General features: G+C 37.2%; 1 protein-coding gene across 5 annotated transcripts in view; it reads left to right on the forward strand.

Moving 5' to 3' along the window:
- Window positions 1-12,501, forward strand: part of UBP1 (upstream binding protein 1) — a 53,203-nt gene that overhangs the window by 12,533 nt on the left and 28,169 nt on the right. For all 5 annotated transcript variants that reach the window (XR_011496276.1, XR_011496277.1, XM_044755186.2 and 2 more), the window contains one exon: window positions 3,184-3,335. Coding sequence is in view for 3 of the 5 variants with exons in the window: in XM_044755186.2 (XP_044611121.1) it covers window positions 3,184-3,335 (152 nt within the window). In the remaining 2 variants the exon portion in view is untranslated. The remainder of the gene's footprint in view (window positions 1-3,183; window positions 3,336-12,501) is intronic.

A 12,501-nucleotide genomic window follows, 5' to 3' on the forward strand; every position in this document is an offset into this window, starting at 1 on the left:
TGGTAGGCATCCCACATATAAAGTAGAGGAAGATGGGCACGGATGTTAGCTTAGAGACAGTCTTCCTCAGCAAAAAAGAGGAGGATTGGTGGCAGATGTTAGCTCAGGGCTAATCTTCCTCAAAAAAAAAATTGGAGACCTAGTTTTTCACTTTAGTAACAATTGATTGGTTATTAATGCTGCAATTGTTTCCTTGAGTCAGCGGATACGTAAGCTCTGTCTTTGTGTTACATGCTGGAGTCAGTCAGTGAAGAGAAACAAATTTGGGGGATGGTTATATACTTATGGGGAATACAAACTTATGTCATGTATACTGTTGGAAAGTGATAAGTTTTATGGATAAATAGAGCAGCAAAGGGAAATTGGGAATGTGGATAAGAGGACTGCACTGTCAGATTGTCAGTGAGAAGGTGACATTTGAATGAAATGAGCCAGAAGGACATCAGCTGAAGAGTAGAGCCAGTGCAAAGGCTCTGAAAAGGTTGGGGAAGGAGGCTGGGGGGAAGAGGAGCAGATTGAGTAGGGCCTTGTAGGACCTTGTAAGGATGCTGGTTGAAAGTGAGCTGATGGAGAATTCAAAGGAATGAAATGATCTGACTGCTGTTTGAAGAGCATCACTTTGGCTTGAGTGGAATGCATTTTCCTTCTAATTAAGTAAAAAATTGAGTTTTCAAGAGCAAATGATGTTTACATGATTGTATGTTAAGTTCACTCAAGAACCATTTAGCACCTACCATGAGCGTAGTATTTCCTGTGTGGATCATCTAGGCTATAAGTAAGTGAATAAAATGGTGGTCACCTTCTAGGATCTGAAGCAAATAAAATTTTATTTGCTACATGTGACAGTTTATTTATAAATGGTCATTCTTATGCAGTCTTATTTCTTATTTTGATGACCTGTATTTAATGATCAACTCAAGGAGTTAGCATTGAGATCTTAAAATTATTCTCCATGTCACTTATAAGTATAATGCTCGTGAGTCATGGCTCTCATCTCATTTTTGTTTTCTTTCTCACTAAGAGACCTTTAAATGGTTACGTATATATGATGTAAGACTATATATATGTTCATCTGCTTTGGAGCCATTTTGACTGTTACGGTTGTTTTTCATAAAGACAGCTACTTTGAGTCTTAAAGTACCATTTTTAAATCTCCTGAAAAGTTTTTATATCTGCCTCAACGGTTTTATATCTGTTCCACCTAGATGGGACAGAATTCCTAGGTCACAGTGTTAAGAACTCTAGCGGAGAGTTGGGGACCATCACTGAGTATGTGTTCCTCAGTTATACTTTTGTACTGCGGAGTGTTTTGACAGTTCCTAGATATAAATAAAAGAGAAGGAGAATTAGTGGGTAACGTCTCTGAATAATCAGTCACTCTAGTGCTTTAATAGAAATGTAGGCGGGGAGGAGGGAGTGCAGAGTTTCCCTCCCATTTCATTTATTTCCACATTTTGTTTTTAAATTGAATTTAATTAAAATGGGCCAGCCACATACCTGACTTAGGCAACAGCTTGTCGGAAGGAAAAAAAGGGAAAATAAGAAATTCAGACAAGCCTTTGCTATTGGTATTGATGTAGTAGTTATTTGTTTGGATATTTTATTATTTTACTTTTTATTGAAGAATGAACATAAAAAAGTTATCAAGATATAAATGTACAGCTCAGCGAGTCATTTCAAAAACAAATATCCACCTTTTATACATTAATGGTGGGAATGTAAAATGGTGCACCCACTTTGGAAAAGAGTTTGGCAGTTCCTCAAAAAGTTAAATAGTTACATATGACCCAGTAATTCTACTCCTAGATATACACCCAAAGGAGTTAAAAACATGTGTACACAAAAACATATGCAAGTGTTCATAGTGGCATTATTGATAATAGCCAAAAAATGGAGACTATCCAGATATCCCATTATCTGATGACTGGATAAACAGAATGTGGTATATCCATACAATGGAATACCATTCAGCAATAAGAAGGAATGAAGTATGGATACATGCTACAAGACGGGTGGACCTTGAAAACATACTGAGTAAAAGAAGCCAGTCTCAAAAGGCCATATCATTCTATTTGAAGTAAATGTCCAGGGCCAGCCCCGGTGGCCTAGTGGTTAAGTTTGGTGTGCTCTGCTTTGGTGGCCCAGGTTCAGTTCCCAGGCGCACACCTACACCACTTTTATCTGTCAGTGGCCATGCAGTGGCGGCGGCTCACATACAAAAAGAGGAAGATTGGCAGTGGATGTTAGCTCAGGGCAAATCTTCCTTTAAAAAAAAAGAAATGTCTGGAATAGGCAAATCCGTAGATCAGTGGTTGCCAGGACTGGAGATAGAGTGGAGGGATAAGGAATGACTGCTAATTGGTACGAGATTTCTTTTTGAGGTGATGAAAACATTCTGGAATTAGTGGTGATGATTGCACGGTTCTGTGAATATACTAAAAATCACTGAATTATGTACTTTAAAAGGGTGAATTTTATGGTATGTAAATTATGTCTCAGCTCAGTTAAAAAAAAAGCACACATCCATGTGTATTTAACCACCCAGGTTAATAGAGAATGTAGACAATGCCCTAGAAGACTCCCCCTCCATCTTCCTCCTAATCAATGCCCCTAGTTATTCTTGGGGGAAAAGATAGCAGCTGTTTCTGCTGTTGCTGTTTGCCTCTCAGAAGGAGCCATTGTTTTAGACTAAGCATCAGGCTTTATGCTCTCAGCACGTGCCAGGCCTAGTAGGGAACTTTTTGTAAAGTACCATTTTAATCAAATGCTTCTTTGTGATTTCATGGGGCCAATGTGACCTACCTTTTGAAATAGGTAGCTACACACTGTTGTTCTTTTTTTACGGAAATAATGAATTTAAAGTTTTTAAAGATTTTTTTGAAGTAACTTTTTTTCAAGTACCATAGATATCGTTAGCCTGATCTCTTACTTCATCAGTAGCATGGACTTTATTAACTATTAAGTACTTTTTATTTTACCTGCCTCATGATAGCTGCACACCCACACTAGAGATAGGGGTTATTAATATTCTCTTTTAGGGGAGCCAGATTAGCATTAATAGTTCTTTTATTCTGCATATCATTTCTGATCTTAAATTTTAAAAGAAACTACCCCTAAATGTTTTTATATGCTTTTGCATATTTTCAGTGCAAGTAAGGTCAGTGTTGATGTTTTGCTTTTCAGCGATGTCCTGGCATTGCCCATTTTCAAGCAGGAGGATTCCAGCCTTCCATTGGATGATGAGACTAAGCACCCACCTTTTCAGTACGTGATGTGTGCTGCAACATCGCCAGCAGTAAAACTGCATGATGAAACGCTCACTTACTTGAACCAAGGTTAGTGTGGCTGTGTCAGATTTTGATGTAAGAATTTACAAAAATCTGAAATAAATGTTTTGGCACTGTAGCCAAGATTACTGTAATAATTTAAAATTAGATTCTTTTTCTTACATTTTCCAACTTTAGTTAACAAAAATTGTAGGAATTTTACAGTTGAGCCAACAAAGTAATAGTTTGTGTAGACTGATTTACATAAAGAGGGTCTGGAACAAGATTTATTACAGGATTTTTCAGACAGAATCCAAAGGAGGAGCAAGTAGGAAAGGATGTCAGTTATTTTTAGGAACAGTGGTTTCAATATGGAACTTGAGAGTGGATCGGAAGTCCAGCTATCGAGGAGCCTGGGTCTCAGGCATGAAGCAGGTTTGTGCTGAAAATAGACATGAGCTGCAGCAAGATGGAGTCTGTGGCTAAAGTAAACCTTGTCAGATTTTGTCTACCCATGTCTTCTCTGTGTTCTAGAAGAATAGTATCTTTTGGTGATATGCAAGTGAGAATGGGCAGAATGGAAAACAGCTGTGGGGGTAGACTTTACCCTTGGGAAGGATGAGGGGTTGTTTTAGGTGCTGTTAGCAGTTTGGACACAAGCCAATGTGACCTACCAATGTAAACAAGAGTACTTTGTTATGCAGGAATTAATTTGTTGGATCATTTACTGAAAGCATGTTGAACTCTTATTTTGTAAAAAAATTGAAGATTCTTATTGTTAGAAAAGTAGTGTATACTCATTGTAGAAAAGTTGGGAAATATGTCAAGGGATGAAGCTGAAAATTGCCTGCAGTTGCATCCACCAAGAGAACTAGTTCACAGTTTAGGTATATCTCCTTGTCTGTATATCTATTTTATTTCAACAAAATTGGAATTAATGTCTATTCACTTAGGAGGGTATTGTGATTATCTTTCTGTCATTAAATGGAATCTTTAATTCCTTGAACTTTAGAAAGAGCTATAGATTTTAGACTCTTTGTGATTAATATTCTGAAATGGGGAAGAATAACTTCTAACCTTTCATTTGAAAAATAAATTTAGAATCTATGAAGTTTTACTTCAGGTAATTCTATCTGTAGCACCTATGGCAATACCCTAACGTTATTGTTAACGTCAATTTAGTATTGGTTTGGGGAGGCATTCAGATATTTGAGACTTAAGTTTCACATTTGAAAGAACTTTAAGAGTTTACGTGGTAATCTGTTTTAGACCTAAAAATATCAGAAGAAACAATGTAGGGGCAAGGATATTCACTGTAGCTTTATTTCTAATGACAAAAAAGGAAATAACCTGAATTTCTCTTACTTAGGGAATAGTTGAATAAGATCTGTTATGTGCGTACTGTGGGATGAATGAGTACACACACATACACACACATACCTCTGTTTAAAGGAACATGTTGCATGTATCTGTCTATTGGCTTGGGGAAATAATCCATAATTTGTTACTATTATTAAGCTGCATAGCAATATTTCATATTGAGAAAAGTGGCAATCTACCATCTCTAGTGATGATACATGATACTGACATTCACTGAGTGTTCACTGTGTATGAAGCATTGTACTAAACTATACATGTGTTATCTTATTTAGTTCCCACAATAAACCTAGGAGAAGTTTTATTAAGCCACTTTACAGATGAAAGAAAACTAAAGCTTAGAGCAGTTGATTAAATTGTTCAGTATCAATTTGGTCAAGCTTAGATTTTTAAAAAATTATTGCAGTATATACAGTAGTATGCACAAGTCTGAAGTGTACAGCTCAATGAATTTTTACGTATATTATTCCCATGAAACTACTACCTGTGTCCAGTTTTTCCAGCAGCCTCCCTATGTCCTCCTCCCAGGTGATGCTCCAGCTTGACTATGATCAATATAAGTGCAGGTGATTTTCTTGTGGTTAACTCTGCTCACTGCAGTATCAATGATGAGTATTTTCTTGGTTGTAGAATTGTTAGTTTATTTATAATTAATATAAATTTTTTTCTTTTAAGAAAAAAAAGTAGAAAAATGAACTGCATATGTAGACATATTTTTTAAAACTTTGATTTGAATAATCACTAAAAATGCATTCGAGTAATAAAAGAATTCTTTTATATGCCTTTTAAAAAGAAATTATAATACCTTTAATACCTGAGTATCAAATATACATAGTGTGTATAGTTCTCTTACATACTTGTCTCGCAGCATTTATCACTTTGACAAAAGGTTCTGAACCCAAGATTTTCATGAATTCCCTAAAATTTTCAAGTTTTTTATAAATGTACGTTCTCCTAGGAAGAGGATCCATAGCTTTTTCTAGATTCAGGCAAGGTTTGGACCTGACTGAATTGTTGCTGCGTATCTTTCACCTCACCTCCTAAACTGATAAAACAAATGAAGGTCCAGACTTAGCAAAGGATCTTCAGATGATCAAGCGCACTTTCCCAAAGAAAACATCCTTGACAGTGCATCTGCAGTTTTGACTTTTTACTGAAGCCTTTCCTGCAGTGAATAGTGTAAAGAGAATCAGCTATAGATATAGAAAATAATATTTAGGCTTAATTAGTTTTATCCAGGAATTCTAATAGAATCCCATGAATATTTTTTTTAGCTAAAGTGACATTACCATGGAAAGTTCTTGCAGAGTATACCTAGGTGATACCATTTTAGTATAGTAACATCTATGCATCAGCTTTGATGGTGTGACTGTTAGGTATTGACATAATGTACTGTTTACTCTTTCTGTTTTTAGGAATCAGATCGTTATTCAGTTTTAATGCTCACCAATCAGTTTTTCCTGTATTCAGATGAACTCTTCAGCTCTACCAAGGAAAATGACTTATAATGGCAGTGTTGCCTTGTTCATCAAAAAAGCATACAAGTTTTTTTTTTTTTCCTGAGGAAGATTAACCCTCAGCTAACATCTGTTGCCAATCTTCAGCTTTCTTTTTTTTTGCTCAAGGAAGATTAGCCCAGAGCTAACGTCTGTGCCAGTCTTCGTACGCTTTATATGTGAGTTGCCACCACAGCATGGCTGATGAGTGGTGTAGGTCCACACCTGGGATCTGAACCCACAAACCTGGGCTTCTGAAGCAGAGCATGCTGAACTTAACCAGTATGCCACAGGGCTGGCCCCAAGATACAAAAAATTTATAAAGGATTAGATAGGGCATTTGAAGTTGTCATCCATTAGCACAAGTTTTCATTCTGCCTAAGCTTCCACATGTCAGTCTGTTTGCATTCATTCTAACAAATGAGAGGGAAATTAAGCAGTCACTTTCTTCTCTACTACTTGGAAATAATGACAACTAATGAAAGCACAGTTATTCCCATTTTATGATATTAAAGCTTTAGAGGGAGTAAATTTTTCCTACAGTTTTCTATTTAGATTATTGACCATGTTTTTTATAGATAAAGGTTTCAACCCAGAGTTTTCTCATTCCAAATCTCATTTTCTTGACTACCAAGTCTGTTTACTAGAATAATTCTAATGTTTTCTAAGTTTTCAGTTAATTGTTAACATTTTAAATTTAACAGTTTAAATAGATGATTTATATACATGGTTCAAAACTCAAAAGGTATGAAAGGTTGTACAGCAAAGTCTTCTTCCCCTGTCACCCAGTTATCAAGTTTTGCTCACCTCAGATAGTACTGAATTAGAACCATTTTTAAACACCTAAGAAGATTCTAATCATGTTTTATGACAGTCTTTGTATAACAGAAGTATAGTTAATATTTTATTGAATTTATTCTAGTAAACTTATTTGTTCATGTGATGAGTGAATTATATGGTTAATGTAGCTGTGGTGAATATAATGGTCTTGTTACTAAAGGATGAAATTCAAGAGAGAAGTTCCATCTCTGAAAGTAATGCCTAGTAGAAGCTCTCATATGAATGAAATAGAACTGCCCAGGATCTATGCTCCTCTGCTGCATAGTGGACGTCCTTATGCACATTATTCAAATACCTTTTTCTTCCTTTTAAGTGTTTCAGCTAGTTACAGTGACCAGTGATTTAAATGTCTTTTCTGCATTTACTGGGGTGTGAGAGGTAGAAAGAGCAGATTGAGTAGTGGTTATCAGTGGTGTCTGGAGCCAGGCTGCCTGGGTTTAGATCCCATTGCACCACCTGCTAGTTAGGCAAGTTACTTAATTTAATACGCTCCACATACGGCAGTTGAGAATTAAATTGAGTTAATATATGTAATGCACTTAAATAAACTGGCCAGCACATAGGAAGCACGACATGAGCCTTTGCTGCTATTACTATTATTTATAACTAAGTAGCTTTAATGATTTCTGATTGTACTGGAAGACCAATTATTTAGACCTTGGTTGATGTGTTAGTTTCCTGTAGCGGCGAGATGAGCAATTTTTACAAGTGGTTAGAACACAACCCTGGGATTAGATACCGGTGTGATGACTCAGGAATTTTGCCAGATTTGTTGGAAAGTACAATTATAATCTTTTAAATAAACCTGTGTCAGTTTTGAACTGTAGAAATGGTGTGTTTGCATTGCTTAGCAACTGTGGGAACCTGTTACTATTTTACCTTATGTAGCAAAAGAGACTTTGTAGATGTGATTAAATTAAGGGTGTTGAGATGTAGAGGTTATCCTAGATTATCCAAGTGGGCCCAGTGAAATCACAAGGGTCCTTAAAAGTGAAAGGAAGGCAGGAAAGTCAGGAGCCAGAGAGAGATCTGAAGATGCTACGTGCAGCTGGCTTTGAAGATGGAGGAAGGGGCCGAGAGCCAAGGGATATAGGTTGCATCAAGAAGTAGAAAAAGTCAAGGAAAGAGATTCTCCCCTAGGGCCTCCAGAAGGAACGCAGCCCTGCTGACAGCCTGATTTTAGCCCAGTAGACTCATTTTGGACTTCTGAACTCCAGAACTGTGTAATAATAAATTTGTATAGTTTCAAGCCACTAAGTTTCCGGAAATTTGTTAAAGAAGCTACAGGAAACTAACACATTAACCAAGGCAAATGGGTACTACATGGATGATCTCCAGGGTGGTGCGGGATGAACCACTGTTGTGTGTATCAGAGCTGTTTCCGTATGGTGGTCATCATTTACGGTTCTAGACAAAACCTCCACATCTTCCAGGACTGCCTCCAGACAGAGCTTATCTCTGAAGGCCCTGTCTAAGTTTCTAAGCTGGGTCTTGAAATGGGCATCTCATGAACCCTGAGCCCTCACTTGTGGTCATGTATATAAACAAAATGTGTGCATATACATATATTCAAATACGTGGACTGTACACACGTGTAATGAATATATGTGAACGTAAATGTACTTACGGAGCATATATATGTAATATAACAAGAGCTGTCCTAGACTGTTGTCAGATGTACAGTCCTGTCAAATAAGTGAATGACTGTTTAGTGAATTTTGGTTACTTGTATAGGAATCATACTGCAATTTATTTATTTATTTTAATTTTTATTTTTTTCGGATGTACATCATATTTCGAATTCTGTATACATTACATCATGTTCACCATGCAAGTTATTTTAAAGAGCTTTCAGTTGACTTAGTTCTTAATTTTAATAGACAACTAAATAATTTGAACTATAAAGGACTTTTGAAATCTTGTTACCTTTGATATTGAACAGTGACTCATATAACATTGTATTAAATGATCCCTGTGCAAAATGATGCAAATGTATAATCAGCATTCTAAACCAGGCCATTTTTCTCTTTGGTAGAGCACTTTGGGAGAGTGTTTAGCATAACATATCCTAGTATTTGTTCAGCTGCTAAGAAAAGATGGTTAATTCTTATCGTTTTACTCAGAGCATTTTGAGTATTAAGTTATTCCCAGGAAAAGGTCCTGAACACTTTATGTTGGAAAGAGTATTGACTGACTGAATATTTACATCTTTACATAAAGCAGTGGTTCTCCAACTTTAGCATGCATTGGGGTCACCCAGGGGACTTGTCAAACATGATTGCTCGGCCCCATAGAGTTTCTGATTCAGTAGGTCTGAAGTAGGGCCAGAGAATTTGCCTTTCTGACAAGTTTCCAGGTAATGCTGATCCTCTGGTCTGGGGACCATGCTTCAGTTTTTTATTACTTTGAATATTCAAGCAAATATGTGAGCTTACCCTCCCCATCACCTGTTATGTTGAATGGTTTTCCTCAGAGGAAGGCTGGTGCGTAGTTTGGGCTGTGTGCCATTCTTTGGTCATAGCTTGGGCACTGCTAGTAGCCTCCTCATAAAACTCATCTCCTGCCTCTTGGGCAGCTGTTGCTGAAGAATATTCATCATTGCATAACACCATAAAGAAAAAGATGTAAATTCTGTATAGCCTTAACTTCATCAGTCAGGTAGAAATTGGAACACATTTTACAAGTTGTATTGATGCCTTAGAGTGTTCGTTTTTGTACTATTTTGAACAATAGAAGTACAGAGTTTAAAAACTGTATTATGTTTTCCTAGTTATGCCTGAGCAGCTGGCCTCCTCTGCTCATAGGTAACAAGAAGAGTTAAGTCTCTGACTTTGTGGAGTAAAAAACTGTAGTCCCAACATGGAGCCACAAGAGGGTGGAATAAACGCAGTTGGCTCTCCCTTTGAGCGGGGATCTGGCTGGCATAGGCTGCCCCTTCTCTTACAGCTCCAGCTGAGTCTTTGATGCTTCCACACCTCATGATACGAGGGAGACTTCTGATCTTAACCCCTTGATTTATTCCAGATCAGCTCATTGCTGCTGTTAGATCAGAAATATCTGTTCATTTGGAGGCCAGATTCTGCTTGGAGAATCCTGTTAATTAATCCATATTAGCTACTTTGCAAATGGTTTTAGGCCCTAGGAAATAGTGTCTCGTGGATTAAAAATACTGTTAAATGATAGAAGCTTCAAAAAAGAAAAAATATTTTTTATTAATTTCATTTTACACATTAGTAGATTTCTTTGAGGTTAGCTTTGGTTCTTGTTATAGATTAAAGTTCAATATTAGGACCTTAGAAATAAATGCTTCAAACTTAGCCAAGGAGGGGCTGTCACATCTTGGGCTTCATGTTGCTCTGGAGTCCATCTGAGGAAGCTAGACTTTAGAGTCCATATTCAAAGGTGAGTGGGGACATGAACTCAACAGTTATATTTTTCTGTCAGTGCTTTTGTGTATCTAAGCCAAAAAAGGAGTGAAAAATCAAAACATGAAAGGTAAATTCAGAAGGTAAAGCAAAAAATAAGACTAGCAACTCACAGGATATAGCTGTTTAAGTTAGCTTTGTACTTCATATATAGTGGAACCTTCTTTATATTTCAGTTAGAACCCTGGCCTAATATTTCAAGAAGTTGTGTTATTAAAAGAATTATGGAAGAATACAAGAAGGAGAAATTAAACCAATAAAAGCCTGGTAGTTCACTCAGTGGACATTACCATTAAAGAATAGTTAATAGAGAGGGGTTTCTAAGTCGTGAGTGAGTTGGGATAAAACTGAAGGAGAACAGCTAGGATGTGCATAGTTTCCCGTAGGGAAACCATCTGAAGCTCAACAAATGTTACAGAACCTTTCTTAACCTACTTTTTGATTTTAGAAGAATAAAAATTTACAGTGTGTTAATACAGGAACAACAAATCTCAAGATCTGTTTGTAGAAATCGATTAAAGTTTATATTGAGCACAGAAGTATTCTTGTTAGGTTGACTAGAAAAAGTTATACAAAAGAGGATAGGAACATTGAGATTCCTTCCTTTATTTGATTTTTTCAATCCTGAGAATTTTTGAGTTTTTGAGGATCACAGGGTAATCCTGGGGAGACAAGTTTTCCCTCCCTGCTTGGCAGCCAAATGGAAGGGCTTCCAGGATACTGTGCACTTTGTTCACTTCATCCACCTCCCAGCTCGCTGGCTTCTTTGACTCTTTATTTATCCCAGCAAAGTGCCCTCACTCTCTTCTCTTTTTCTGCACTCACTTTTTGAATGATCCTGTCTTTAAATGGCTTTACCTAACAACTATACCCTGAAAAGTCCCCTATTAATATCTCCAACCGAGATCTCTTCCTCTTGGCTCCAGATTTGTAAATCAACTTGATTATCAACTTGGATGTCCAAAAGGTATCTCAGACTTAATGTATTCAGTCGCACTTTTGATTCCCCCCTCAATTCTAAGCCTAGTGATCTTCCACGTCAGGAAATTCCTTTGCCAACAATCTGCAATAATCTTCAACTCTTCTTTCTCTCACACTTTGCATCTAATACACCAGAGAATGCTTAGGCTCTTCCTTCACAATATCTCTAGAGAGTGACTGCTTCTTACCGTCTCCACTCCTCCTGTCAGTATATGAGAGTCCCTCTTTCGTCCACAGCCGTACCACCCAGAATGCACCCAGTCTCATCTGCTGTCCGAAGCTGAGCAGGATCAGGCCTGGTTAGTGCTTAGGTGGGAGAATGTTTCCCTTTAGACTCAGCAACTCAAACTGAGAGATTTATGCTAAACTGACTGGTGAAAAATGGCTTTGGTGTGGTTTTAATTTACATTTCTCTGGTCGAGGTTGAATGTCTTTGAATATGTTTAAGAACTGCGTTGGCGTTTCCCTCTTTCATGAACCACATGTTCATGTCATTTCCTCCTTTTTCTTCTTCTAGGGATGTTGGACATTTGTTAGTGTTTTTGTAGGAGTTCTTTATATATTAGGAAGAGTAGCCCTTTTTGTGTAATGTGAGTTGCAAATATTCCCCCTCTTGCATTTTTTCCTGTTTTCTTGACTAATGAATCCCTGAGTCAAAGGATACAGTATTTAATTCGTTAATAGGTACAGCCAGATTGCCTTTCAGAAAGACTATATCAGTTTATATTCCCCCACATTTTATGTGCTTATTTCTCTCCATCCCTGCCTACTTGATTTTTAATTAATTAAACATTTTTTGTTGATCTGAAAATCACATTTTGTTAATTTTGTGTGTATGTGTGAGGAAGACTGGTCCTGAGCTAACATCTGTGCCAGTCTTCCTCTATTTTACGTGGGACCCTGACACAGCATGGCCTGACGAGTGGTGCTAGGTGCACGCTCAGGATTGAACCCACAAACCCTGGGCTACCAAAGCAGAGCGCACAAACTTGACCACTATGCTGGCTGGTTGGACAGCCCTACACTTTGTTAATTTTTATTTCCTAAATTCTTGTGAAGTTGAGTATAACTTTAAATGTATAATGGTGTATTTTTCAAAGATATCTATTCATATGC

The sequence above is a fragment of the Equus asinus genome, chromosome 21 (genome assembly GCF_041296235.1).
Source record: "Equus asinus isolate D_3611 breed Donkey chromosome 21, EquAss-T2T_v2, whole genome shotgun sequence".
NCBI classification, from domain to species: Eukaryota; Metazoa; Chordata; class Mammalia; order Perissodactyla; family Equidae; genus Equus; species Equus asinus.